Source organism: Bos taurus, chromosome 4 (assembly GCF_002263795.3).
Source record: "Bos taurus isolate L1 Dominette 01449 registration number 42190680 breed Hereford chromosome 4, ARS-UCD2.0, whole genome shotgun sequence".
Classification (NCBI taxonomy): domain Eukaryota; kingdom Metazoa; phylum Chordata; class Mammalia; order Artiodactyla; family Bovidae; genus Bos; species Bos taurus.
The window spans coordinates 48953232-48980997 of NC_037331.1; the positions used below are offsets into that span (position 1 = coordinate 48953232).

Genomic DNA, 27766 nt, shown 5'->3' on the forward strand with positions numbered 1-27766 from the left:
GGCGGGGAGACCTTGGGGAGGCGGCGGAGACGCTTAGCGGAGGTGAAATCCTTGGCAGAAAGGAAGGTGTAGCGGCAAGATGCAGAGCTGGAGTCGTGTGTACTGTTCCTTGGTCAAGGTGAGGGCCCACTGGGTGGGATCGTGCTGAATCAGGCCCAGAGAGGCCCACTGACGGGATCCGGGACGCGGCCTAAGTGTGGGTGTGGGAGAGACCGGCGGCCAGGCCGGGACCACCTGGGACTCCACCCGCGACTCCACCCCTGAACCCGCTCAGCTGGGGCGGCGGCTTGGAGGCAGAAGCCTGGGCCGTGGAGAGCTCCGCCGGTTGTGTGACGGCCAACAACCACACACAGTCCCCTCCCAAGCCTGGGCCTGGAGCCTGGGAGTCCCGCATAGGCCCTTCCACCCTGGCGGAGAAAGTAGGAGTCACCCTTGCCCGTTATGGTTGACTTTTTCGTAGTTCTAATTCCGGCCCTAGTGGCCTTTTGCAGTAGACAGGCTTGGGCCACCGCTTGAAAGACTCAGACTGAGCCCTAACTCTTGGCCCCAGGAATTCCTCAAAGGTCCCTTTAGTGTTTGCAGCTTTAAGCGAGCGTGCATTGACCTCCCCCTTAGAGCTTGTATTTTTAATTGTAGCAGGTTATCAAGATAGCCTTCCCTTTACATCAATGTACCGAATACAGCCAAATTGTATATATTTGGGTTTGTGACTGAATACAGTATTGACGGAGACCTTAAAAATAATAGAGAAGTTAGACTCCTTTGTTTCAAGATGAGTTACTATGTTTCGCAAAGTTAATGTAACAAGCTAGATGTACGTTTAGTGAGAGAGCTGGGACTGAAACTCAGCCCTGGTCTCTACTCTTCTGTTCTTTGGTCCGCTGTCCTCACCTCAAGTGCAAGCCTTGCCTTGAAGTAGACAGCGTTCCTAGATCAACGTGTAGGATTTTTCACTGCCTACTTTGATAGGAGCTCTTTGCAGTTGTTCCTTTGTGCCTCACTATTCTTAGGAAAATAGTAGCCATCCATGTTTAGAGATTGTTGTGGAGTTATGATGCAGTTTGTAACACTAGTAGCTCTTGGGTCCGAGTACATGGTGCATTTTCCTAAGGTATCTTGTCTAAATTTTCTGTTCATTTTGTGTGGTTCAGGTACATCTCCATAGATTGTACATGGTAGTTTTGATTTTAGGAAACAATAATTACATGTAAAAGGATTTTCATAATGTAGATTATCCAAGTACTTAAGCTGAAACTTTAAACGCTTTGCTATGCTAAGTCGCTTCAGTCATGTCTGACTCTGTGCGACCCCATAGACGGCAGCCCACCAGGCTCCCCCATCCCTGGGATTCTCCAGGCAAGAACAGTGGAGTGGGTTGCCATTTCCTTCTCCAGTGCATGAAAGAGAAGAGTGAAAGTGAAGTCGCTCAGTCGTGTCCGACTCTTAGCGACCCCATGGACTGCAGCCTACCAGGCTCCTCTGTCCATGGATTTTCCAGGCAAGAGTACTGGAGTGGGATGCCATTGCCTTCTCCATTAAACACTTTAGTTAATGCCATTAAAATAATCTCTGGCGCCAAAAGTTAGCCATGCCTTCTGAAAATAAAATAAAACGTAAGCAGCATTTAATAACATGTTTTAGTTAGGTAAAAAAATGAAATGATATGTTGAACATGTATAAAAAAAGTGTGGCAAGCTGATTGTTTTTACAAAAGCAGAAATTGTTGTGTAACCTCCCTGTGTCAGTGGAAGATACATTAGCAATCATTGCTCGATACATTTGACTTATTATTGACTTCATGGATCTTTAGTGGTTTTCAATTCATATTTTACATAATAGGATCATTTTCTTTCTTTTTTTCAGAGAGGCCATTTCAGTCGAATATCTCATGGTCTGCAAGGAGTTTCTGTAGTGCCACTAAGAACTTATGCAGATCAACCAAGTAAGTACTTAGTAAAACAGGTTTTGCTCATATTTCCTTTATATTTAAATGTAAAAGCAAGTGAATGTTAAGAGTAACTAAGAGCAAAGTAATTAGCTATAGAATTCATTTGTTCAAATGTTTGTTCACTTAAATGCTCTGTTGAACAGGTAGTGTGTTCCAGGTGGTGAACAAGAAAAAGCCTTGCTCTTACAGAACTTGAAGTCTGATGGTGAAATACAAACAGTATACAAGAAACAGGGAAATAATTTGGGAAGTGGTTGAAAATGAAGTCTGGTAATTGGGGGTAGGGTGACTATTTTAGATAGTGTATCAGGCCTTTTCTGTGCAAGGGCCTGAGTAAGGTGAGGGTGTGAGAAGGTAATTTCAGGCAGAGGGAACCAGCAGTGAGAAGGGTCTGAGGTAGGAATTGAGTTGTGTGGTTTAAGGAATAGCAAGAAGGTTATTGTGGCTAGGGGGTTTCCATTTTAAAGTTATGGACCACTACTGCGGGATGCCTGGGTCCAGCCTCTGGGCTGGGAGCTAAGAGCCTACATATTGTGCCAAGAAAATAAAAAGTTAATTCTGTCCTCTGGTAAGACTGAGTGTGTTAGTTGCTTAACACTGTTTAGAATGATGAGACATCTCTTTCTGTGCTGAATGGAAATCTTAATGGGCTTATCAAAAGCACATTTTAAAGATTAGAAAAATGTACCCTGAAAGGAAGCTATGGATTATGAATATTTTCTTCTTTTACACTTTTCTGTATTTTTGAAGTTTCTATAAAGGATATGTACTTAAAAAAAAAAAAAAGGTATTTAAAACAGGAAGTTCTTGGATTTATAATAAGATACTTTGGCTTCCCAGTACCAAGACTATTGATTATTTGAAATCATGTTTTGACATTTTTTGAAATTTCTTGTATAATCATAAGTAAAGTTGTATGTTGATGTCTTAAAGCTTACCTGGGGGTAACTGTGACCATTGGTCTTCCTGCATTCTGTGAAATAATTTTTTCCTGTATCCTTAAACTGTTGTCAGACTACTGGCATTTGGTATATTTTATTCTTAGGAGAGAGGGTAGGAGGAGGATTCTGGTCAGTAATGACCAACAGTGGGTGATTTACCCTTGCTTTGAACAGGTCAAAAAAATCCTTTAAAAAATACAAATTTGGTGGAGGAGAAAGTTCAACCCGTTATATCCCCTTTCCCTTTCAGTTTCACTGAGGTATAGTTGGTATACACTCTTTGTTTCTTTTGTTAAATGGAAATTCTTAATTCAGCAGGAGATTTTCGTTTCCAAAGCATGCCAAGTAAAGACTTTTTATGGCTCACTCTGCACCTTTGGTGTTACATATTCAACAAAGTTTCATTTAGTACCTTCTATCTGCTAGGCTGTCCCTGAGCAGGAATTTAGATTGTAATGTTGCAGGCATAACTGAGCATTCATGTTGAGTAGATTATAAATCCTTTAGTACTCGTGTAGATACTGTGTGTAAAGTCTTTGGTTGGATGCAGTAACAAGTATTTTATGTACATATTTATATTTGTCTATTTATTTAATGACTGACCTTTCTTCAAGAGTGTACACTTCTTTAGGGCAAGGACTGAATGTGACTGCTTATCACCGAAAATAGACCAGTGGGTACTCAGTTCTTATTTACTGAATAAACCCTGGGATCATGTCTGTTTTAGTTATGCTCCATCACAAGCATCCAGTATGGTGCCTGGTATACAGTAAGTGTCCAGAAACAACAGTGATACTAACTGATGCAACAACAGTGATATTAGCTGATGCATTGAGTGCTTACTCTGTCTCAAGCACAGTCTTTAATCCTTGTGGCTGCCCCACCAGTTATGTACTGCTGATTTCTCCTTTATGAAATTGAGGACCTGAGTTTAGTGCGCTGAGCTAGGAAATCTGTCGTTTACCAGCTGTGTAGCTGGGGAAATTCTTCTGACTCTAGAACTTAAACACTCTTAATCACTGATCTGTTTGACCTGTCTCCTTAGATGAGTATTGGTTGACCAGCTTGAGAAGTTTGAGCTTATTATGATACAGTCCCTGTTACAGCATCTGGGTGATTTCTGAATTTGGGCCAAGTTCATCAGGTTGTGTTGTTATTGATATGACCCATTTCATGACAGATACTTATAGCACTTAGTCACATTTGTTACATCCATCTGTTCATTTACTCATTATTTCAACAAAGTCTATACTATGTCCTGGTTATTATACTAGTTGCTGGGATACACTAGAGGATAAGACAGACAAGATGCAGCTTTATAGTTTGCAGGGGGAAGATAAACACTGAACAAATTATTATAGTTATGATGAAGGCTCCATTGATGGAGCATATAGCTATATATGATAGCTATATATGGATTGAGACTGGTCACAATTATTTTCCTAAGGAAATTAATGTTGATATCTGAAAAGCGTTGTGGGAGCATGTGTGGAAGGAGGTGTTCCAGGTAGAAGAAATGGCATGTAGGGATATTTTGACGTGAGAAGGAGTGTAGTGCATTTGAGGAGATTGAAAGGGCCAGTGTGGCTGAATATGTTGATAGTTGAGAGTTGATGTTTCCAGGTTACAAAAGACACTATTTTAAGGGCAGTTGGAGGTCGCTGAAGTGTTCTAAGCAGGAGCATGATATAATCATATTTGTTTTTAAAGCTCATTCTGTTGCACATTTGGAGTTTTTATACTTTTTCTTTCTCTCTCATTAGACTGTAAGAACCAGGGCCCTGCCATTTATTGGTAGCCCAATAGCTTAGAATAGTGTCTGTAATGTGAAAGGTATGCTCTCAGCATTTATTTTCTAGGTAGGTGGAGCAGAATGTGTGTGGGTAGACCAACACAGGGCTGGGTGCAAGCTACCAGTAATTCATTATTGCTGAAGCTTACACCACATGATACTGGTGGATGAGCAGAATGTGGTGGGAGACGAGGCTGGAGAAAGTTATTGAAGATATTTGGATGTGCACTTAGGAACTTGAACTTTATCTAACAAGAAATAGGGAGACCAATGAGAAGCAAAAGAATAAGATCTGAGTTGGATTTTGTCAGGATGTAGTTGTGTAGGGTATTATGGAGGGTGGGAATCTACTGGAGGCTGCAAGACCAAAGATGGGAGATGGATCTAAGGAGAGACGAAACATGTGTTGAGTGCCCAGTAGGTACCTGGCATCCTCCCAGGGTCTTGACATATCTTACCTCTGGCCTTTCAACCCCGGGATGTAGGTATTACTGTCACTATTATGGCTATATTGCATCAAAGCCCAGGGAGATTAAATAATTTTCCCAAGAATTTAAGGGATGGTAGAGCTTATATTTGAACTCAGATTTGTTTTACTTCACCATTCTTTCTTCTTTTACTGTGTTTCTCTTTGCTCATGAACTAGGAGGTTGTAGGATTATGATCAGAAAGTAAAGTATTAAAATTCAAGAGTTTCTTTGAATCCAAGCAGTTTTGGGTGATTAAGGTATAGAATGTGACTATGGAAATAGGCTGAAGATTAAGGCTATTGATAATTTTAAAACATGGGACTTCCCCAGAGGTCCAGTGGGTAAGACTCCATCTTCCAACACACGTGACACAGGTTCAGTCCCTGGTCCGGGAGCTGAGGTCCCACATGCTGTGGGGTGTGGCCAAAATTAACAAATAAATACATTAAAAAAAAGTCTCTCTCCCCCCAATACACAACAAAACATGATAAACCTTATCATGTAGCTCTTATATTCATTTAGTGAATTTGGCAATTAATGATTACTGCCTTATAATATTTGTTCTTGTTCCTTAAAAGACAATTATTAATTGTTTTCTACAATTGATTTCTCTACGTTTTGATATATACCTGTTTTCCCTAACTATACTGTGAGATTTCTGAAGATAGTGATGATTTCCTCATAGGGTAGGCATTCATGAAATTTTATTTCATTCTGATAATGAAGAACTTTTTGTCATTTTGCTTGGAATTCCTGATTGCCCTGGAGATGATGGGACCATCTGAGTGGTTTGGAAGACATAATGGTACAGGAGCACAGTCTTCAGAATCTGAACAACTTAACGTAAATGCTGGCTGGTCACTTACTAGTTGTGTAACCTTATGCAGGTTATTTAATTCCCCTCAGCCTTATCTGCTCCCTGTTACATGGCAGTAATAGTTATGTAACAGATGTCCTTAGTCTTAAATAAGACAACCAGAAGCATTTAGCTCACTGCCTGGCATGTAGTAAATTATCCAAGTGGTAAATAATATTGCAGACTGACTTTTTAATACACATGTTGTATTTGTTGATGATTATAATTGGTTTGTAGCCCGACACCTTTATTTTAGTGGTAGCCTTGATTATATGGTATCCTTAGTTTCTTCCTATTGGTGTAATAAGCAATATTTTGTAACTTTTAGAGCACTTTTCCCTGCTTTTTCTTTCCATTCATTTCATGGTATTGACTAAGTTGGTCACCACTTATTGTACCCAGTATTTTTTTTTTTTTTTTAAGTATCAGCCTGATAGCTTCCTCTTGGTATTTCACTGCCACCTGAAATGTAGATTACTATCCAGCTGTCCTTTGCTGTTTTGGCTTAGTCATCTTTCTCTTAGGCTATCAATTTGCATTTCCTTTTCTGTTTTTCTTTTTCACTTGTAAAGGCTGATGCTAGTTTTAAATTTTCTGTTAAATGTTCTCTAAATTAATGCATTTTGTTTAACTACTTTGCCATATCCTAATTTTTAAAACTATGTATAGGAACCAAATTGAGAAATACTTTTTGACAAGGAAATAGTCAGAATCATGTGTTATAACCCTTCACTTGCAAGCAGCCTTTGCTAAAGGTGAATGCTGGCTGGCTTGTTTTTCCAGTATTTTATTTTGAAAAATTGCAAATATTTAGAAAAGTTGGAAAAATTTTACAGTGAATACCCATGGATTCTTCGCATTTTTCTGTACTTACATTATCACATGTCTGTCCATTCATATACATATCCATTCATTCATCTTACTTTTCTGATGCATTTCAAAGTAAATTGCAGACATTGGTATACTTTCCCTAAATAATGGCTTATTTTTAAAACTTTGCCCTGAATCATACCCATATGATGACATGCTACAGTCCATGGGATCACAAAGAATGGGACACAACTGAGCGACTGAACTGAATGCCCTCCTATACTTCAGCTGACAGATCTTTAAATGAAGACTTTTCTTCTTTCCCTTCATCTTTGTGCTTCCTAGCATGTTAGTGGGATTCTCATGGAATGGAACAACCAGTATCTTCAGTGCAAGCTGAACTGTTTCTTGGTATTTTCCGTAGCTTTGAAAAAGACCTAAGATCACATAGTAAATTGGGAAATAAAACACACGTTTTTGACTTTTTTGTATTTAAGTTTATTCAATAAACCTGTATATTATAATTTAAAATATGTTAAAAATTTAGGCAAGAAATAAGTTTTTTAGCTTGTATTTAGATTACTGTGAAATTAAAAATTAGACCCAAACTAAGGGATGTTGGTTAGGTCTTCATTTGGTTCAAGATTTGAAAATAGAAATGTATTTTATAGAAATTTCTATTTGAAAATCAAAATATATTTTATTATATATTTAATTCTGAACATGAATGAGTGAACTAAGCAGTATGGCCAAAAAGCACAAATGGATCAGGAGAATTGATACAATACTTTTTATTGTGTGTTAGTCTAGCTATATTTTTTTCATGTGTGAGTAACCCAAATTATTACCAAGGATAATCAGTACTTTAATTTATTCAGTAGGGTGATTCTTAGATTTTGTGGATAACTGGGTTGGATAACCTATTACTTGTCCTCCAACATAGCTTCTGTGATTCTGTTGAGGCCAGCAAAAGTCTTTTAAAGGATACTCTACTCCCATCCCTTAGGGGGTATGTGTTTTGTGGGGAAGGGGATGATAAGAAATTAAAATTGTTGTCTTTGTAGATCAGAATATAGCTATTATATAGCAAATACTATATACATTTGGGTACTGTGCTAAGCTATTTGCAAATGTTATTTGTTCTATATTACAGCCTTGTGAGGTAGATATTTTTTTGTGTACTCCTTATTTTGCAGAGGACTTCCCTGGTGGCTCAGAGGTTAAAGCCTCTGCCTGCAATGCTGGATTTGATCCCTGGGTCGGAAAGATCCCCTGGAGAAGGAAATGGCAACCCACTCCAGTATTCTTGCCTGGAGAATCCCATGGACAGAGGAGCCTGGTGGGCTACAGTCCATGGGGTCACAAAGAGTCAGACACGACTGAGCGACTTCACTTTTATTTTGCAGATGAGAAAACTGAAGGTGAAGCAGATTAAATTACTCACCTAAGATTAGATAGCTAGTAATTACGCAGCTTGATTATTGCTCTTGAAGTAGTTGAAATTAAGGAATGGAGTAATATTAAATAATAGACCACTGGAAGGGGAGACAAAAAGCCTAATTTTGTCTCTGTTACATGGCTGCTAGATGACCTTGGGCAAGTTTAATTGACCTGTCTGAAACTAGTGGGTTTTTTCTTTTTTAACCTAGTGTTTTTTACCATATATATATATATATATATATATATATATGCCATCCTTACCTTTCTCCTAGGAAGTTCTGAGAAAAACATATGTGAAAGTGTGTTAAAGTCACTGAGATTGTAAGGACAGTGGATGGGGGAGAAGGGAGACTGTCTCTAACTCTTAATGGTTATTGTTGCTTGATTTGATGTTGCATTGAGAAGACTGGGAATAATTGGAATTTATTTTTACATTTGTTTCATAATTATTATACTCCTGAGACTACTGATCAAAGTTAATTTTCAGTTTCTTATTTTTATATGATAAATGTCCAGAATAGTTAATTGAGTGTTCTGTTTAGCCTGTTAAACTGTAAAAAATTTATCATTATTCAAATAGTTCAGAACGTATTTGCCAAGTATTATAGGGAAGCAGAATTTTCCCCCTGTTATTTTAGAAGTTAAGTACCTGAAAAGGATATAATCGGTTTTGAATTTATTGAAAGAACTAAGGTATTATACGAAATTATTTTATTTAATCCAAACATCAGTCATTTATGGCAGTATTATTGTTCCTATATGACAGAAAAATGAAGTCACTTAGTCACACAGCTAATAAATGATAAGAGTTGAGATTTGAAGCCAGGTATGACAGATTGCAAAGCTCAGGCTCTTTCCTTTGTACAGCTATGTCACTAAATCTCTGTCCATTATCATTCAATAAAACTATGGAATTTAGCAAAGTCAGTGGATACAGTGGGTACAGAACTCAGTTATATTTTTATATGCCATAATGAATACATAGAACACAAAATTTAAAAATCTGTGTCATTTTCAGTTATGTCAGAGAATGTCTGGTACCTCGGAATGAATAGTATTATGTAGAAAATGCTGGTTATTTGCACTTTTTTGGAGTATAAAATGCAAGATTTTTTTTTAACTGTAATGCTTTTGATCAGTAATAAGCAATTTATTGTTTTGTATCAATTTGCTTTGATTGTAGTCGATGCTGATGTGACAGTAATTGGCTCTGGTCCTGGAGGATATGTTGCTGCTATTAAAGCTGCCCAGTTAGGCTTCAAGGTAAGGTTTAAGCTCAGATTAGGCATTGATTTCCTTTTCATTTGGGAAAGGTTGAGCACATTCACAAAATACTTTGCAGGTAATTAATAATGATAAATAATTTGCTAATTCTATAAATTATATTTAGGTCTGAGACTAATGAAGAGAGAGGATTTATTCAGTTGTAGTATTTTCATGAAATGGAAAGTGAAGTCACTGTCCCCTCCCTGCCGCGCACCACCCCCCACTCCATATTTTTTGTTTTTGTTTTGGCTTCTAGTCACACTTTGGGAATTCCAGGTGGCGCTAGTGGTAAAGAACCTGTGTGCCAGTGCAGAAGACTTAAGAGATGCAAGTTCGATCCCTGGGTTGGGAGGATCCCCTGGAGGAAGGCATGGCAGCTGCTCCACTATTCTTGCCTGGAGAATCCCATGGACAGAGGAGCCTGACAGGCTACAGTCTGTAGGGTCCCACAGAGTTGGATATTACCGAAGCGACTTGGCCTGCACACACACACAGTTTGGAAGATAGAGTAGTAGAGCTAAATAAAAACATGATTTGGTTTTTAAACAAATATCTTTCAGAATGATTCACTTTTGGGTAGTATTATGCAGATAATAAATTTTAAAAGAGTCTATATATTTCATTCTCACAAACACTTTCAGTAGCATGTTTTATAGAAGAATTAAGACATACATTTGGAATTTTAGTGAACTGAAACATTGCAGGTTATGTGCAATAAATAATGTTTTCTTTGCTTATAGACAGTCTGTGTTGAGAAAAATGAAACACTCGGTGGAACATGCTTGAATGTTGGTTGTATTCCTTCTAAGGTGAGCATATGTTTTGTACAGGGTAGAAATTTTTTTCATTAGCCACCAACTGGAAGGATATATTGAGATTAGAATGTTAAACTAATACAGTTATTAAAAAATAACCCAGAGATGATAAAAACACATTTTTTTCTTTGTTAAAATTTAGGTTACTGTTGTCAGTCTGCCATACATTCCTGAAATAACTTCCTTGTCTCAGAATGCCTAGCCTTTGAGCTGGGCTCTGATGACAGGATCAGATTCCATTTTTTTGGCTTTCCTCTCCAGCGAAACAATTAATAGGCAGTAAATTCTTCTTTTAAGCCCTTTATGTATGAAAAATAACTTCCTTTTTAACCTGACATTCTGAAGTTGTATACCTAATCCTTTGCTTTTAAAGAAAGTAAGGTAGTTTTTTCATTCTTGTTTGCTGAACGTTTAAGTTGTTACTGTTTTTCTTACATTAAATATGTAAGAACAGAAACTGAATTGGTGTAGTCCTATATGCTATTTCATGTAGAGACTGTCATTTTGTAAGTGGTTTTTGCATGTATATAGTTTGTGAAATTTGATAATTTAGTCTTTTTTTTCCTTTAGGCTTTATTGAATAACTCTCACTTTTACCATTTGGCCCATGGAAAAGATTTTGCATCTAGAGGAATTGAAAGTATGTATATCTTTCACATTTAGCAATATCATCACTTGGCTCTTCTGGTTAAGGACTTGTGTCTGATGACAGTGTAATATATGGTTAGTGAGGGAAGAGTAAGACAGATCTTAACGATGTTTCTACTATGACATCTTCTGTTCCTTTGCTAACCTGTGTGTGTGTGAGACAGAGTGTGTGTGTATGAAGACTCAGTTTTTGTTTCCTTAAAACTTAGAGATCACTAAGAGATCACTAGGGGGGCGCTGGATTCCTTAGTGCAATGGGCAAATAGTGGTGAAGGAAGGAAGGTCTACTTAAGTCGTTGGTAGTGAAAAGAGATGCAAGGAGAGGGGGAAGGAGGTGGCATAGTGGAAATGGACATTTCATAATGTTTTAATTTGGTATGTCCTATCTCCTGTCATTCTTTTTGGACTGTTTTCATTTTGTCCTTTTTCTCCAATTATTGTTGTTTACAGATACATCCAGGAGAATAGTCCTAGGAAAGGTCAAAACACATCTTGTGCTGGGAGAGGCTAATTTGATTTTTATGTCTTTATAGTAGTAGGTTTCTGAAAGCTTGGGCTGTAGTGTAGGCAGATAGGTATAGGAGTGATGTACATACATTAAAGCAAATATTTTAAACTAGATGAAAAGTAGAATCAAAGTTGACTTTCTGTACCTACTAAGGGAAGAAGAGACAGGGTTAACCAGAGATGTGCATTGTAGGCAAAGCTTCTTGTTCTAGCACTGTGACCTTAAGTAGACCACATCTCTTAGGGCCTTTGTTTCCTCATCTCTAATATATGTATTGGTTGCCTGAGCTAATTTCTGACATACTCTTCTTGCTTCTGAAGTTCTTTTGGAATTTGAGTTTCTTTATTATATTGTTGCTTCAGAGTTTTCTTGTGAATTAAATGAGTAAAATCTAGTTGATTAAACTCCTTTATATTAAACTATATTTGAAGTTTTCAGATGTGATTTTTTACTAGCTTTTGTTTCATGAAATTTAGCATTGTCTTTGGTTTAAAATTTCCAGTGATGTTTTACTTTGTCATTTTTACTTAAATCTCTTTCAGACTTATAATTGTCATAAGGTGTTTAAAGACTGTATTGTCAGAGTGGGGTGTAATGGTTTATTTTGGACTTAATTTTTGCTGAAGGTGGACTTTTTACATTGTGTGATGTGTTCTGTTATTGTCATAGGATGCTGTTGGCCTTTCGTCAGCTATGATTATTGTATCAGTTATTAGATTAAAAAATTTTAATACAGCCTTTTATGCAGTTCTGTATACATTGGGCTGCAATTTTTCAGACCTTGATTAGTGAAAAATATCACATTGCTTCAGGAATTTAGCTATGGACTAAAGATTTATTTAACAAATTACAGTGTCTGAAGTTCGTTTGAATTTGGAGAAGATGATGGAGCAGAAGAGTAATGCAGTAAAAGCTTTAACAGGTGGAATTGCCCACTTATTCAAACAGAATAAGGTTAGTGTGTCTTATGTTCAGATTTTTGCATTATTTTATATACATGATAAACATTGCTTTATGCTGACAGTGATGCTGTTAGAAATTGGCTGCAGGAGGATATTTAATTTAAAACAGTATGTTAGCCTAAAATAGATTTCCCTGATGTATGTAACAAAATTTTTGCTGCGCCATTTGTAGTGTTACCAAGTAAGGAGGTGTTTTGTATTGGATAACTTACTTAATAGTTTTTTCTTACAAATCACGTTTGTTTACCCAAAAAATTATTTTTAAACTTTGTGAATTTTTAAATATTATTTTATAAAGGTTGTTCATGTAAATGGATATGGAAAGATAACTGGGAAAAATCAGGTCACCGCCACGAAAGCCGATGGCAGCACTCAAGTTATTGATACAAAGAACATTCTTATAGCCACAGGTTCAGAAGTCACTCCTTTTCCTGGAATTACGGTATTTACATGTTTTACAACTGCACAACTTTTCTGCTTAAATATATTTTATGTTCTTTATGAACTTCGAATGAGAGACACCTGACTGAAGTACTACATGTTGACAGTCATTCAGCTTTGGGAATTTGCCTGTCTTTATTCTGCAGTGATCTTGACCAGAAATGGAACACTTTATATTATGATATATTTGAATTCAATATGAGGTTAACGTTGACCATTCTATTTTGAGATGCTACATGATAAACTTTTAAGTGAGCCATTTCTAATGGGTTTTGATAAAATTAAGTCCATGGATAAAAGTCATAAATAGCTCAAAGCAAATAAATGACTTAATATTTTTAGTGATTATACTGAATAAGATCACAGATTATAAGTCAGGTTTTTTCAAGTAATTTTGATTGTCTATCTCCTTTTTTTTATTAACAGATTGATGAAGATACAATAGTGTCATCTACAGGTGCTTTGTCTTTAAAAAAAGTTCCAGAAAAATTGGTTGTCATTGGTGCAGGAGTAATAGGTGTAGAATTGGTGAGTGATGTTTTTTCTGTCCCTTATTACTTCCGTGGAGTTGGAAAGGACTTAGAGTTCCTCTGATTGTTTGTTTAACATCACAGGCAGATTAGCGTTGAGTTTTGTTTAAATACTATCTAGTAATAGTTTTCAAGATAATCTGTTTAAGTAATCATTACTCATTAGAACATTCTGTTTTGTTTTGTTTTGAAATCTGCTTCCCTGTATCTTCCAGCTTTTGTATTCCCTAGAATTGGACTGATTTTTAAAGATCTACCAGCCCTTCAGATATTTAAATCTTCCAGCCCTTCAGCAGACAGCTCTCATTCTGAGTGAATTGCATTTCAGATAAAGACATGACTTATATGATGTGGTTCTTTCTTGCATCTTTCTTGCATCTCTGTCCTCATTTTGATCCCTCTAACTCAAGTTTTAGAAATGGCAAATTACTTGACGTTCTCTGAATAATGTGCTGTCTCATACCTTTTGCTTATCTTGTTCTCCATTCTTGTCTATCTGGCAACTTTTATTTCTGTCCAGTGACCTCTTCCCTCTGTTTTAGGAGTCTTTTCCCAGGGCCGTTTTACCTCTCCTTCTAAAATCACAAATCCAGACATTTTATTCTCTGACCATAAACTCCTTTCCTCTTCCTTAGAGAGCCTATCTAGCTGAAGAATAGCTGAGTTTATCATGTTTTCTAGTCCCTAGGTTCCTCTGTGTCTTTGCTCTGTGCCCTTATCCCGTCTTGACTGCTTTCCAAGCAGCTTAGATTCCATAGTGCGTCACTAACGACTTCCTTACAGGTGTTCTTGAGTCCCTTGCCGCACTGTTCTGTCATACCTGCTTGGCAACTCTGGTCCTGGTTGGATTCAGCTTCCTTTTTTTATGTTGTACCCAGGATATTGACTACACCAGGAGAAAGACATACACCCTCAACCCGATGGCTGGATTTGGAAGTATTTTTGCCCGGCGTTACACTGTTCTCTTGCCTTGTCTGCTGTGTCTGTGTGCGTGCTTTCTTCCCTGAGACTCAGCCTTTCACCTGTGCTTGGGGGTGCACTGTCTCCTGCTTTCTTGGCGACTTTGTTTTGTGATTTTTATTTTTGTATTTTTTTTAGTCTTTAGCCTCTCCTATTTTTGCTTCCTTCTCATTTACATTTAAACCTGCTTCTCTGAGGGTACCTATGTGCATTCACACATGCTAAGATGCCTTTGTACTTAAAGACATGGACTTCGTACACAAACATAAGCCTTTTTTGATTCTGTGTCCTCCTTAAGTTCCTGATTCCCCTCTCACCTTCTCTCCACAGCCAGACTCCTTGGAAGAGATGCCCACACTGTTTCATCAGCTCTCACTTACATCTTCACCCATGGCTTCTCGTGCCGTCAGAGTGCTCTTGATGGGGCGTGTATGGCTTCACTGCTCAATCCAGTAGACTGTTTTCTTCACTGCTTTTTTGGTAGAAAACAGCATTGTTGATTTTCTTGCCTTTGAAACTTTTCCCTTGCCCTCTCTGCAAATAGCACTCTGGATTTTCCATCTACCCTTTGGGCTGACTTTTCTTTGTTCCTGTTCTCAGCCTTCACTTTAATTGTTACTATTACTCTAGATTCTGTCTCAAGGTTCTCTCCTAGATTCTTTTTGTCTTTTCAGAGAATATTCTGTTCACTCTTAACCAGTTACCTGAAGACTCATAAATATATGTGCAGTTAATCCTTTCTCCTTACCTCTGAGCTTTTGTATGTGAATGCTTACAGTATCTTTATTTGTAGGTCTCACAGGCACTCAGTGAATGTGTAACTTAACCTGTCTTTCCCTCCTTCACTTACCAAAATACAGAGCAAAACCTGTTTATTTTCTAACATTTCCCATCTCAGTGAGTGGTACTGCCATCTGTCTAGAGGCCTAAATAAGACGTTTGGGAACTGTAAGTGACCTCTCTGTGGGTTCTAATGTGATACTACCTGTTAGGTAACTCATGAATATATCCTCTGTTAGGATAAGTACAAACTCTTAAATATTGTTTGTACTGGCTCAAGTCTCCAGCTTCATTTCTAAGCCCTCTCCCTCTCAAACTATGTTCAGGATATATTGAAATAGCAGTTCCTGAACAAGCTGCATTTTGTATTTTATCTTTAGTCAGGCCTTCCTCCTGTTTGGAACATTTCATCCCTCTGTGAGTTTCTGTGCTTTATGAGCCCTTCCCCGCCTACCATGGATGTCCTTAGGTACTCTTGCCGAGTGTTCCATTGCACCCTGTCCTTGTTCTAGCATTTATCTTACTTTCTTGATACTATTTGTTCACTTGTCTCTCTTTCATTAAATCATAATCTCCATGAGGCTAGAGGTGCCGGCTATTTCATTTACTGTGTGTCTTTAGTATCTAGCATAGTGGCTGATATATAATATGTACTCATATATTAGCTTTTGTTATTGTTGCTTAATAAACTTTTGTTGGTATAATAAATATTTTTCAAATGTCAGCTTGGAAGTTACCTTTTTAGTGGAGACTTCTGGGGGCTTCCCTGGTGGCTCAGACGATAAAGCGTCTGTCTGCAATGCAGGAGACCCAGGTTCGATCCCTGGGTTGGGAAGATCTCCTGGAGAGGGAAATGGCAGCCCACTCCAGTATTCTTGCCTGGAAAATCCCATGGACAGCGCCGCCGTCCACGTGGTCGCAAAGAGTCAGACATGACTGAGCGACTTCACTTCACTTTCTGTTTAAGAAAACTCAGGTCCTTCCTTCTTTGAGTCTAGTGTAATGTGTCTACATGTTTTCATCATCTACTGATAATAGTATATATTGCATTTATTTGTTTACGTCTTTCTTTTTTATAGGATCATAAGCTCCTGAAAGGCAGAGACTGAGTTTTAGTCATATTTAAATCTCCATTGCTTTTGTTAATGACTCTTACTTAGGTTTTTTAGATAACAGATCCATTATTTCATTGTCATCCTTTTGATCCAGTCCAGTTTGTCATTTTTAAATGATGTTCCAAACTAAGCAAAATAGTCTGGGTTTTGGTGAGAATGTTTTTTAGTCTTCTGATATGCATAATATGCTTCTTTGTGTAACCCTTGAAGATCAGTTTTTTGATATTTGTTCATTTGTTTTTAGCACATATTGAGATTGTGGTCAGATGAAAACCTCACATCTTTTGCTTGAGCAATTCTGATTTTTTTTTAAAACCTAAATAAAGGACTTTGAACCTTATCCTTGCTTTTAATTTAGTATTGTTCACTTGCACCCAGTATTTCCAGCCTAGTTCTTTGTCTTGATTCTGTCACTTTTACATTTAACTGTTATTTCTTGCTTTGTCTTGTTCATAAGTTGGGGAAGTATGTTAACTAAGGCGTGTGGTCCATCATCTGATCTTATCTGCAATTGGTTAATCAAGCATTCTCTAGTGTTATTCAGGTTGTCAATGCAAAGTATTAAAAGCCATCTGATACTACAGTCTTTTTTTTTGGTTTTAAAAGGCTTTTAAATTAAATTTTTTTTTTTGCCATACCACACAGCATGTGGATCTTAAGATACCTGATCAGGGATCAGACTTACTCCCCCTTGCATGGAAGAGCAAGAATCTTGGATGACTGCCAGGGAGGCCCTGATACTGCAGCCTTTTACCAGTTATGAACATAACTGGTTACCTTTCTGATACCAAAATATACTGCATTAACCAGCCCAGAAGAACTTTCAGAAATAAAATTTGGGTAGCTTACATGACCTGTTTGAAACACTTACGGTAGTGTCTAATGGTTGTCAAACTGGCTATTTATAAATCTCTACTTTTAGTATTTAACAGGGATTGACTTCTATTCCACATTTCAGAATCTATTCTTTTTCAGTTTTTATTTTTGTTTAAAAATGTTTTTATATTGGGGTATAGTTGATTAACAGTGTTATTTTCAGGTGTACAACAAAGTGATTCAGTTATTGCATATACATGTATCTTTTCTTTTTCAAGTTCTTTTCCCATTTAGGTTGTTATATAATATTGAGCACAGTATCCTTGTTGGCTATCTATTTTGTTTTCTTTAAAAACATTTTTTTAAATTAGTTAATTTATTTTCATTGGAGGATAATTACTTTACAATATTGTGATGGTTTTTGCCATACATCAACATGAATTGGCCACAGGTGTGTATGTGTGCTGGTCCAGCACCCCCCTCTGCCCCGCCCCGCCCTGCCCTATCCCTCTGGGTTGTCCCAGAGCACTGGCTTTTGGTGCCCTGCTTCATGCATTGGACTTGCACTGGTCATCTATTTCACATATGGTAATGTACATATTTCAGTGCTGTTCTCTCAGATTATCCCACCCTCACCTGCCTCTTGAGAAACCTGTATGCAGGTCAGGAAGCAACAGTTAGAACTGGACATGGAACAACAGACTGGTTCCAAATAGGAAAAGGAGTCCATCAAGGCTGTATATTGTCACCCTGCTTATTTAACTTATATGCAGAGTGCGTCATGAGAAACGCTGGGCTGGAAGAAGCACAAGCTGGAATCAAGATTTCTGGGAGAAATATCAATAACCTCAGATGTGCAGATGACACCACCCTTATGGCAGAAAGTGAAGATGAACTAAAGAGCCTCTTGATGAAAGTGAAAGAGGAGAGTAAAAAAGTTGGCTTAAAGCTCAACATTCAGAAAACGAAGATCATGGCATCCGGTCCCATCACTTCATGGCAGATGGAAACAGTGACAGATTTTATTTTTGGGGGGCTCCAAATCACTGCAGATGTTGATTGCAACCATGAAATGAAAAGACGCTTGCTCCTTGGAAAGAAAGTTATGACCAACCTGGACAGCATGTTAAAAAGCAGAAACATTATTTTGCCAGCAAAGGTCCATCTAGTCAAGGCTGTGGTTTTTCCAGTAGTCATGTATGGATGTGAGAGTTGGACTATAAAGAAAGCTGAGTGCCGAAGAATTGATGCTTTTGAACTGTGGTGTTGGAGAAGACTCTTGAGAGTACCTTGGACTGTAAGGAGATCCAATGAATCCATCCTAAAGGACACCAGTCCTGGGTGTTCATTGGAGGGACTGACGTTGAAGCTGAAACTCCAGTACTTTGGCCACCTGATGCGAAGAGCTGACTCATTTGAAAAGACCCTGATGCTGGGAGGGATTGAGGGTAGGAGGAGAAGGGGACGACAGCGGATGAGATGGCTGGATGGCATCACTGACTCGATGGACGTGAGTCTGGGTGAACTCCGGGAGTTGGTGATGGACAGGGAGGCCTGGCGTGCTGCAGTTCATGGGGTCGCAAAGAGTCAGATATGACTGAGCGACTGAACTGACTGACTGACACCTCTCACTGAGTTCAAAAAGTCTGTTCTTTATATCTGTGTCTCCTATGCTGCCCTGCATTTAGGATCATCGGCACTGTCTTTCTAAATTCCATATGTATGCATTCATATACAGTATTTGTCTTTCTCTTTCTGACTTATTCACTGGCTATCCATTATAAATACAGTAGTGTGTATATATCAGTCCCAAACTTCATAACTATCCCTCTTGCCCACCCTTCCACTCTGGTAACGTAGTCAAACCCCACTGGCCTTCAAAGCCAGATTCTCTGGGAACTCCTCCCCATTCCCATCCCTCAGGCTGGAAAGGCTTACATGGGGCTCAGAAGTATCTCAGAAGTTATCCTGTGGGATAACTTCCATGGTATAATTGTTCTCAGATTTGTGAGTGGCCCACCCAACTGGTTTGTGATTTAATTTTATCGCAGTTGTGCCTCTCCTACTGTTCTTTGTGGCTTCTTTTTTATCTTTGGATGTAGGGTGTCATTTTGGAAGGTTCCAGAGTTTGGTTTTTTCTGTCAGTGGTTGTTCAGCAGTTAGATGTGTTTTTGTAAGGAGTGAACTCATATCCTTCTCCACCATCTTGAGCTAATCTCCAGGAATGTTCTTTTTTAGAATCTATTCTTTCCCACCTCTTGACAGTGCTCTTAGGCTAATTAAGTTCCCAAAGTTCACTGTCTGTTACCCAAACTCTGTGGTCTATCTAATTTATTCGATTTGGGAATTAATTCATCCAAAACAATTGGTTTTTATTTGGGGCTTCACTTCTATTTTAATGCTATTTCTTCTGTTCACACCACATTGAAAATTGTTGTCACTGATGGATAAAACAAACAAACATAAAGGAATCATATAGCTTTACTTCCTTTTAATCAGCATAATAATAGCCCAAGGCAATGACTCTGTTTCTTCCATCTCTGCACTTTTGCATTAGATTTTTTGCAAGCTTCAAGTCATTTAAACATCTTGACACAATGTTTTAGGTGTCTGTTACTATATTAAAATAATTTTTACATGTCATTTTAAAAATTTAGGTTTATGGAGAACTTACTGTGTCGACATACGTATCTATTTTCTCATAAAGATTATTCATATGACTTATTTTTTACAGTTCATTTTCTTTCTTCCATTACAGTTTAATGTAGTGCTTTCAAATCAGACAGATTTAAAATGGAATCTTAGCTTTGTCTCTTAATGACTTTATGTTTTTGTTAAATTCATTACCCTCTCTGAACTAATCCATTATAAAACGAGGATAAGAATAATTACCTTATAAGATTTTGTTGAGATTTAATACGGTTAATACATTTAAGGCACCATAGTGCCTTGCATTTAATAAGCTCTGAATAAATGGTAGATATTACTGGAGTTTTCCTATCTAAGGATTTTGAAATCAGCTTTCCTAAAGAATATGGCACTTGTCTAGCTTTGCTTACTGTTCTCTCAAGATGGTGCTGCTGCTTATCATTTCTACTCTTAACTGTTTCTTACTATTCTGATTTAGATTCAGAGGAGTGATTCCTTTTTTTGTAGTGAGCTATAACTTACATATCATGTAATGATTGTAGTGTACAGTTCAGTGATTTTTAGTGTATTTACAGAGCTATGCATCTGTCATCAGTATCTCAATTCCAGAACATTTTCATCACTCCAGAAAGAAGTGAAAGTTGCTTAGTCGTTTCCGACTTACCGTGATCCCATGGACTGTAGTCTGCCAGGCTTCTCTGTCCATGGAATTCTCCAGGCAGGTATACTGGAGTGGGTTGCCATTCCATTCTCCAGGGAATCTTTCCACCCAGGGATTGAACCTGGGTCTCCCTTACTGCAGACAGATTCTTTACCATCTGAGCCGCCAGTCATTCTATATTTCTCCATTTTCCCAGTCCTTGGAAAACACTAATCTGCTTCTTATGTCTATTGCCTATTCTGAACATTTCATATAAATGGAATTCGTGCAATATGTGGCATTTTGTGTCTGGCTTATTTCAGTTAGCATAATGTTCTCAACATTTAGGTATACCTTATTTCACTTTATGGCCAAATAATTTTCCATTCAGTGAATTTTAAAAATGTGCTGTATCCATTCTTTAGTTATGAACATTTGGGTTGTTTTCACTTGAGGACTAACATGAATAATGCTACTATGAACATTTTTGTACAAGTTTTTGTTTGGACATCTGTTTTCATTTCTCTTGAGTATATACCTAGGAGTAATTCTGTGTTTAACCTTTCAAGGAACTCTGTTCTCCAAAAGGGCTGCATCATTTTATAACTCCCTCCCCAAGCACTGTAAGTTTCAGTTCCATTTGCTCACCAGTAGCTGGTATTGTTGGTTTTTTTGATTTGAGCTTTTCTGGTGGGTGTGCAGTAGTATCTCATTGTGGTTTTAATTTGCATTTCTCTAGTGTTGCAGTGTTAAGCATATTTTTATGTGCTTTTTGCCATCTCTATGTCCTTGAAGTATTTGTTTAAATGTTTTGTATGTTTTTTTCTTGGGTCCATTTGTTTTGTTACTGAGTTTTGAGAGTTCTGCATAGAATCTTTATCAAATAGTTTTTTTGTAAACATTTCTTTATCAAATAGTTTTGCAAATATTTTTTTTTATCAAGTAGTTGTTTTGCAAACATTCATCAAATAGTTGTTTTGCAAACATTTCTTCCTAGCCTGTGGTTTCTCTTTTTTGTGTTCATAATACTGTCTTGTGAAGAGAAGTTTTTAATTTTGATGAAGTCTAATTTACTTTTTTTCTTTTATGGATTGTACTTTGGTGTTATAGCTAAGAAGTCTTTGCCTAATTCAGTGTCACAATGATTCTCTCCTGTTTTCTTCTAAAAGTTTTACCGTCTTGGATTTTACATTTAGGTCCATAATTTCGAGTTATTTTTTGTGTATGTTTGTTATTGAATTTTTAGTGTCACTGTATTGCCTCTAGTTAACTCAGCTCTCACCCCCAAAATTCATGAAATACAAAAAATAAATACATGAACTTTATTCAGTTGCTAAAATCTTACAATGAATTTTAAATTATTAGGTGATTTTAATGTAAGTTCTTGCAAAGGATATATTCGTAGCTTTTCATAGTTTGTTTAATGCTGTAAAAATCTTCCTATTGCCAATTTGACATATAAGTATTCACAAGTTATAATTGTTAAAATGTTGTTAAAATAAAATGTCAGCGTTTCGTTTAAATTATAATTTGAATGAAAAAAGTAAATGTTCATCTTGAGAAGATAAAATATGAAGCTAGATTAATACTTTGCAAGCATCAGTAATTAGCAAAAAGAGGTACTTCTTTCCCCTCAAAGCCTTCCTTTTCACAGTCTTGCCTGTTTCTGAAGCAGTTACCAGTGTATTTCATCCTTCTCCAAGTCTTTGTGCAGTTGTCGCTCCCCACGAGGGCTTCCCCTTGACCACATATTTAAAATTGCAGTCCTTCTCATTGCAGTAGTCCTGGTTCTACTTCACCTTTATTTTTCTCATTACACTTTACTGTCCTCTGCATAAATTCAACTTATTTGTCTTCTCTATCAGAATTTAAGGTCTCTGAGGGCAGGGTTTTGTTCACTGATGTATACCTACCATCTAAATGGTGCCTAGCATATAGTAGGTGTTCAGTAAATGCTGAATGAATAAATGTATGAAGTTATATATGTTTGTCTGGAGAAGGCAATGGCACCCCACTCCAGTACTCTTGCCTGGAAAATCCCGTGGACGGAGGAGCCTGGTAGGCTGCAGTCCATGGGGTCGCTAAGAGTCAGACACGACTGAGCGACTTCACTTTCACTTTTCACTTTCATGCATTGGAGAGGGAAATGGCAACCCACTCCAGTGTTCTTGCCTGGAGAATCCCAGGGACGGGGGAGCCTGGTGGGCTGCCGTCTATGGGGTCACACAGAGTCAGACACGACTGAAGTGAGTTAGCATTAGCATACATGTTTGTCACAGTGTTAATTTTAAACCTCAGAGTTTCTAATAGGAACATAGTAACCTAGGAAAATACCTTACAATAAACTGTTTAAGATGATTTTTTAAACATTTGCTATCAAAGCCTTTATTTTCATGATTATTGTTTGCAGGGCTCAGTTTGGCAAAGGCTTGGTGCAGATGTGACAGCAGTTGAGTTTTTGGGTCATGTTGGTGGTGTTGGAATTGATATGGAAATATCTAAAAACTTTCAACGTATCCTTCAAAAACAAGGATTTAAATTTAAATTAAACACAAAAGTTACTGGTGCTACTAAGAAATCAGATGGAAAAATTGATGTTTCGTAAGTATGCCACATTTGTTTTTGATATGGTATCCTTCTGTGTGTTTAAGAAAAACATTTAGCTTTAAGAATCAGATTTTTTATAACTTAGTACCACTTTATTGTGTAGTGTAGCTCAGTATTGCTTATCCAGTCAGCCCTCTGAAATTCATGATTGCATTGATGATAGAAAAACTAACCCAGTGTTCTCATTTGTTATGTACTTTTTCATAGTATACATTCAGAACAATTTAAACTCTCAACATTCAGTAAAATCATTATTTTTAGACAGATGCATGGGGAAATCAGTAAGATTATTGATTAGATTGCTTACTATGTGCCTGGTATTCTACTTATTCAACACTGAAGTAACTTGGCTAATGTCTCACAGCTGGTGGGGGCAGAAGCACTACTTGAGCTTGGATCTGTGTTCTTAAACCATGTTAATTACAGCCTTTTGTTGTGAGGTTCAAATGATAGACCTCTAGAGGATATGTACATTTTTCATTGCCTGACCCTGTTTATGTTTTATTTATGATTAAAATAGACTGTCAGAAGTGTCATTAATACTTGAGTAATGTCTGGTCTTAAGTTTCCAATATCTGTCAGCTATTCATGTAGATGTGTTTTACAATTATATGCTGCTTACTACCTAGTATTGAGGCTGCTTCTGGTGGTAAAGCTGAAGTTATCACTTGTGATGTACTGCTGGTTTGCATCGGCCGACGACCCTTTACTCAGAATTTGGGACTAGAAGAGCTTGGAATTGAGCTGGATACTAGAGGTAGAATTCCAGTGAATACCAGATTCCAAACTAAAATTCCAAAGTAAGTTGCATACCTACCTGCATTTTCAATAATTTTAAATAAACACTTTTCATGCCTTAAAAATGCATTGGCTTTGGGGTAGAATAGTAAAATTATAACCTGTAAAAGAAAAATAATTAATTGAATTTTTGATTATGCAGTGTAGAACTTGAACTTGGAAGAGCTGTATTTGATTTATTTTTCGGTGATTTACTAACTGGAAGCTCATAGTTTTTGACTCTGGCATAACAGCAGATGAGTGTCTGATTTCAGAAGTTCGCTGTTTCTGTTGATCTCTGTTGCAGTATCTATGCAATTGGTGATGTGGTTGCTGGTCCAATGCTGGCTCACAAAGCAGAGGATGAAGGCATTATCTGTGTGGAAGGGATGGCTGGTGGCGCTGTACACATTGACTACAACTGTGTACCATCAGTGATTTACACACACCCTGAAGTTGCTTGGGTTGGCAAATCAGAAGAGCAATTGAAAGAAGAGGTAATTCTGAATGAGGGTGGTTTTATTTTTAACGTGTGATTTGACCTAATGACCATGGTGGTTAAGAACCCTGTCATTATTGCATTAATGCATTTTAATAACTATGTAGAACATTATAGGTAAGTTTGAATAATTTTTTACTTTATTAGTATCATAAAGGAGAGAGTATTTGCTTGCCTGTATTTAAAAATTAGTAATTCTAGAGGTCTTACATTTGACTTTGAAGTATATCCAGGTGGGCTGACACTTGAATTTACTTGATGTTTGTTTCCAAAATATTTTTCTGTGATAAACCTTTTGGTCTTTCCTTCTATATGCTTTGTGAAGAACTGCCTTCTTGGGATTTAGTTCTTATAAATGGTAGATGATTTCAGCAAATGGAAATGAATTTTTTGAGAATTTATGTAAGCTCTCAATTTCTGTCTCTCACAGGGTATTGAATACAAAGTTGGGAAATTCCCATTTGCTGCTAACAGCAGAGCTAAGACAAACGCTGACACAGATGGCATGGTGAAGATTCTCGGGCAGAAATCAACAGACAGAGTATTGGGAGCACATATTCTAGGACCAGTGAGTATTGTAAAGCCAGAAATCCCATTAGAATTTCTGGAAAACATTGCTATTTAGTACATTAATTTAAAACCACCTAGTGGTTACATTCTGAGGTTATTATTTACTAGCAGAAGTTTGAACATAGCCTCTTTATGGATTGTTTCTAGCACTGACAGTCTTGCCTATCATATCCTCTGTTTTCCATGCCGCAACTAAGTTTTCCCTTTAAAACACAAACCAGGCCATTTGCCTGCTTAAAACTCTCTGGTGGTCCTTTCCACTTCAGACTTACACCCAAGGCTCCACTGAATTTTGGTCCTGACTATCTTTCTGACATCATCTCTTTCCAGTCATTCTCTTTGCTCATTAATTCCCTGTCTCATGGGCCTTCTCTCAGTTTTTTTCTTTGTATTTTTCTGATAGGTAAGAAGTTGGTTTATTTAGAGAGAAACATGCTCCACAGAGTGTGGGCCATCTCAGAAAGTGAGAGCACCTTCTCACAATTTCTTAATAGGCCAAAACTTGTCCCATTTTAAAACCTTTGTGCTTATAGACCGTTTGTTTAGAATCCTGTCTCTCCAGATCTTTGTATGACTGGCTTATTTAGCTTGGTTCAAATGTTACCTTCTAAGAGAAGCTTTTCCTACCACTGCATTTGAAGTATGCCCTCCCTAGGTATCTGATGTATCAGTGATGATAATAGAACATTTGAGTGCTTACTCTGCAAGTTTTTCCTAAATACATGCATTAACTTGGGTTTTCAGGGCTCTGTGCAGTAGGTGTTGTTCATCCCATTTTTAAGGTGAGTAAAATGGAATGAAGCACAGTCAGTAATTGAGGTAGTTAGTGGTAAGATTGGAATGCAGGCCATTTTTCTTCAGAGCCCAAGCTCTTCTGTGCTACTTTTTTCTGTTAGGATTTTTCCAACTGGAGGCAGTTTAGAACTATTCTAATCTGTCCTATGAGATGATAGTTGTTTTGCCATAGAAACAGAATTACTTCTTGATTTATTATTTTAAAGGGTGCTGGTGAAATGGTAAATGAAGCTGCACTTGCACTGGAGTATGGCGCATCCTGTGAAGACATAGCTCGAGTCTGTCATGCCCATCCGGTAACAACACACAATTAATGGCTACCTACATTTTCTTCTGACCCACAAATACTTGGTTTTTAATTCTAAATTTCTTCCCTTTCAGACCTTATCAGAAGCTTTTAGAGAAGCAAACTTGGCTGCATCATTTGGCAAATCAATCAACTTTTAAATTAGAAGATTATATTTTTCTGCAATTTCCTGGGGACTTTTGTAGAGGTCACATTTCTGAACAGGAAATGCTCACAGCTGCAAAAATTTCTAGGACTGAATTAGGAAACTTTTGGAAGGTATTTAATAGGTTTGGACAGAATTGAATAATCTCTTATCTATATTTTAAATAAATTTAATATTGTTTCACTGCATTAATATCTGCAGGAAAAAAGCTACTTATAGTAGCTTCCTGGAAAATTTTCTTCAACCCATATTTTCATGCTGTTTATGAAGGGTTCATTGTCACTGAATTTATGTTAAGTAGCTGTTATCTCTGATACAGGATTTACTTACATGGATGCAACTAGAGTATGGTATGTGAACAGCTCTGTTTGAACCAAGGTGATCAGGTTATTTGAAACTTGGTTTTCACATTGGAAACAGTCATTAGAAGAAGTTGGAAACATGTATAAACTGATGTAAATAAAAAATGATGATCTCAGTTATTTTAATCCCCAATGTCTTGGTGGTTAGAGGTAAAATTTTTGTTCAGATTTTTAAGGTTCTGTTGAGGTCTAAAGTATAGTTATACAGTTAACCAAAGTAAGGCAGTGTATATACAAAAATCAAGTATCAGATGGAGAAGCAATGTATTACAGTGGAAAATGAAGACACAGAAATAAATATGTCTTAAATATTCATTTACTGGTTATTCTGAGTGGATGTCAAGATGGTCCTAGTTTTTTTTGACTACCTCTAGTGTATATTTTTGTTACTCTTTATTATTGCTTTTATAGACCAGGATGTATCTTTTCTTTCCACATTGTAGGACAATACTAAGGTATTTAAAAGGTCATCATCCTTTCATCTGTTTTAGCAATACCTACTAAATGTTTACCATTTATTTTTGGAGAAGCAACCTAAGGGAATCTTTAATCGTCTTTCTTTTCCTAAGTGGATTTCCAGTTTATCCTGTCTGGGTAAAATTGACTTTTTCTTTAAAGAATAATATTTATTGATAAATATTTAAAATGACTGTTTCTTAAATAAGTGTTAAATACTAAAGAGACTTTTGCATAAGTCATTCACATTTATTTGTCAAATTGCAGTGCACTTGATGGCAATTTAAAGGAACATATATTAAGGAAAGTTTGGAGAATATAGTTTATAAGCAGAAGGCTATGCAGAATAAGATATCAGTTGATCGGAGATTAAAGGAAAATGTTTAGTAACCTTCAGGTTTTAATTTATTTACATATAAGTCCATTTTCCTTTTTTTTCCACATGTCCAGTGGTCTTGAATTGTATTACAGTCCTTATAAATCAATACATTCTAAAGACTGGATTCTGTTACCTCTGGAAAATATTGAATTTTTTAGTGAGCAGTTAACTTGATTTGAATGCCAAACTCTTGTTGTCTTTATGTGTGTGGGATGGAGGGGAACGCAGCTGAAATCTCTACTCAATTGTTTTAGCTTCACTTGGGCTGAAGTTTGTACCATGCACGTGTAGTGCACAGGTAAGTCAGAGACTGGACAAGGAATGTGCAGAATTTATTAGACCTGTCTTTTCTGGGGTTCTTCCCCTCATTTCATTTGCTGTTGTTTTCCCCAAACTCTGTCCTCTGATTCCTTAACCAGTAAAACTTGGCTTCTGCTCAAGTTGCCACTTCCTGGGATTTGCCCTCAAGTGAAAAGCTATTA

The 27766-nt window shown here is 37.2% G+C and overlaps 1 protein-coding gene across 1 annotated transcript; it reads left to right on the plus strand.

Moving 5' to 3' along the window:
* DLD (dihydrolipoamide dehydrogenase) lies at window positions 1-26763 on the plus strand. The gene is made up of 14 exons (NM_001206170.3): window positions 1-118; window positions 1864-1942; window positions 9441-9520; window positions 10264-10332; window positions 10909-10978; window positions 12348-12448; window positions 12755-12898; window positions 13324-13425; window positions 22798-22988; window positions 23624-23794; window positions 24079-24268; window positions 24701-24838; window positions 25842-25931; window positions 26017-26763. Exons 1-14 carry the CDS (start codon window positions 80-82, stop codon window positions 26080-26082), a joined length of 1530 nt encoding a protein of 509 aa, NP_001193099.1. The 5' UTR covers window positions 1-79; the 3' UTR covers window positions 26083-26763.
* The last annotated feature ends 1003 nt before the right edge of the window (window positions 26764-27766 follow it).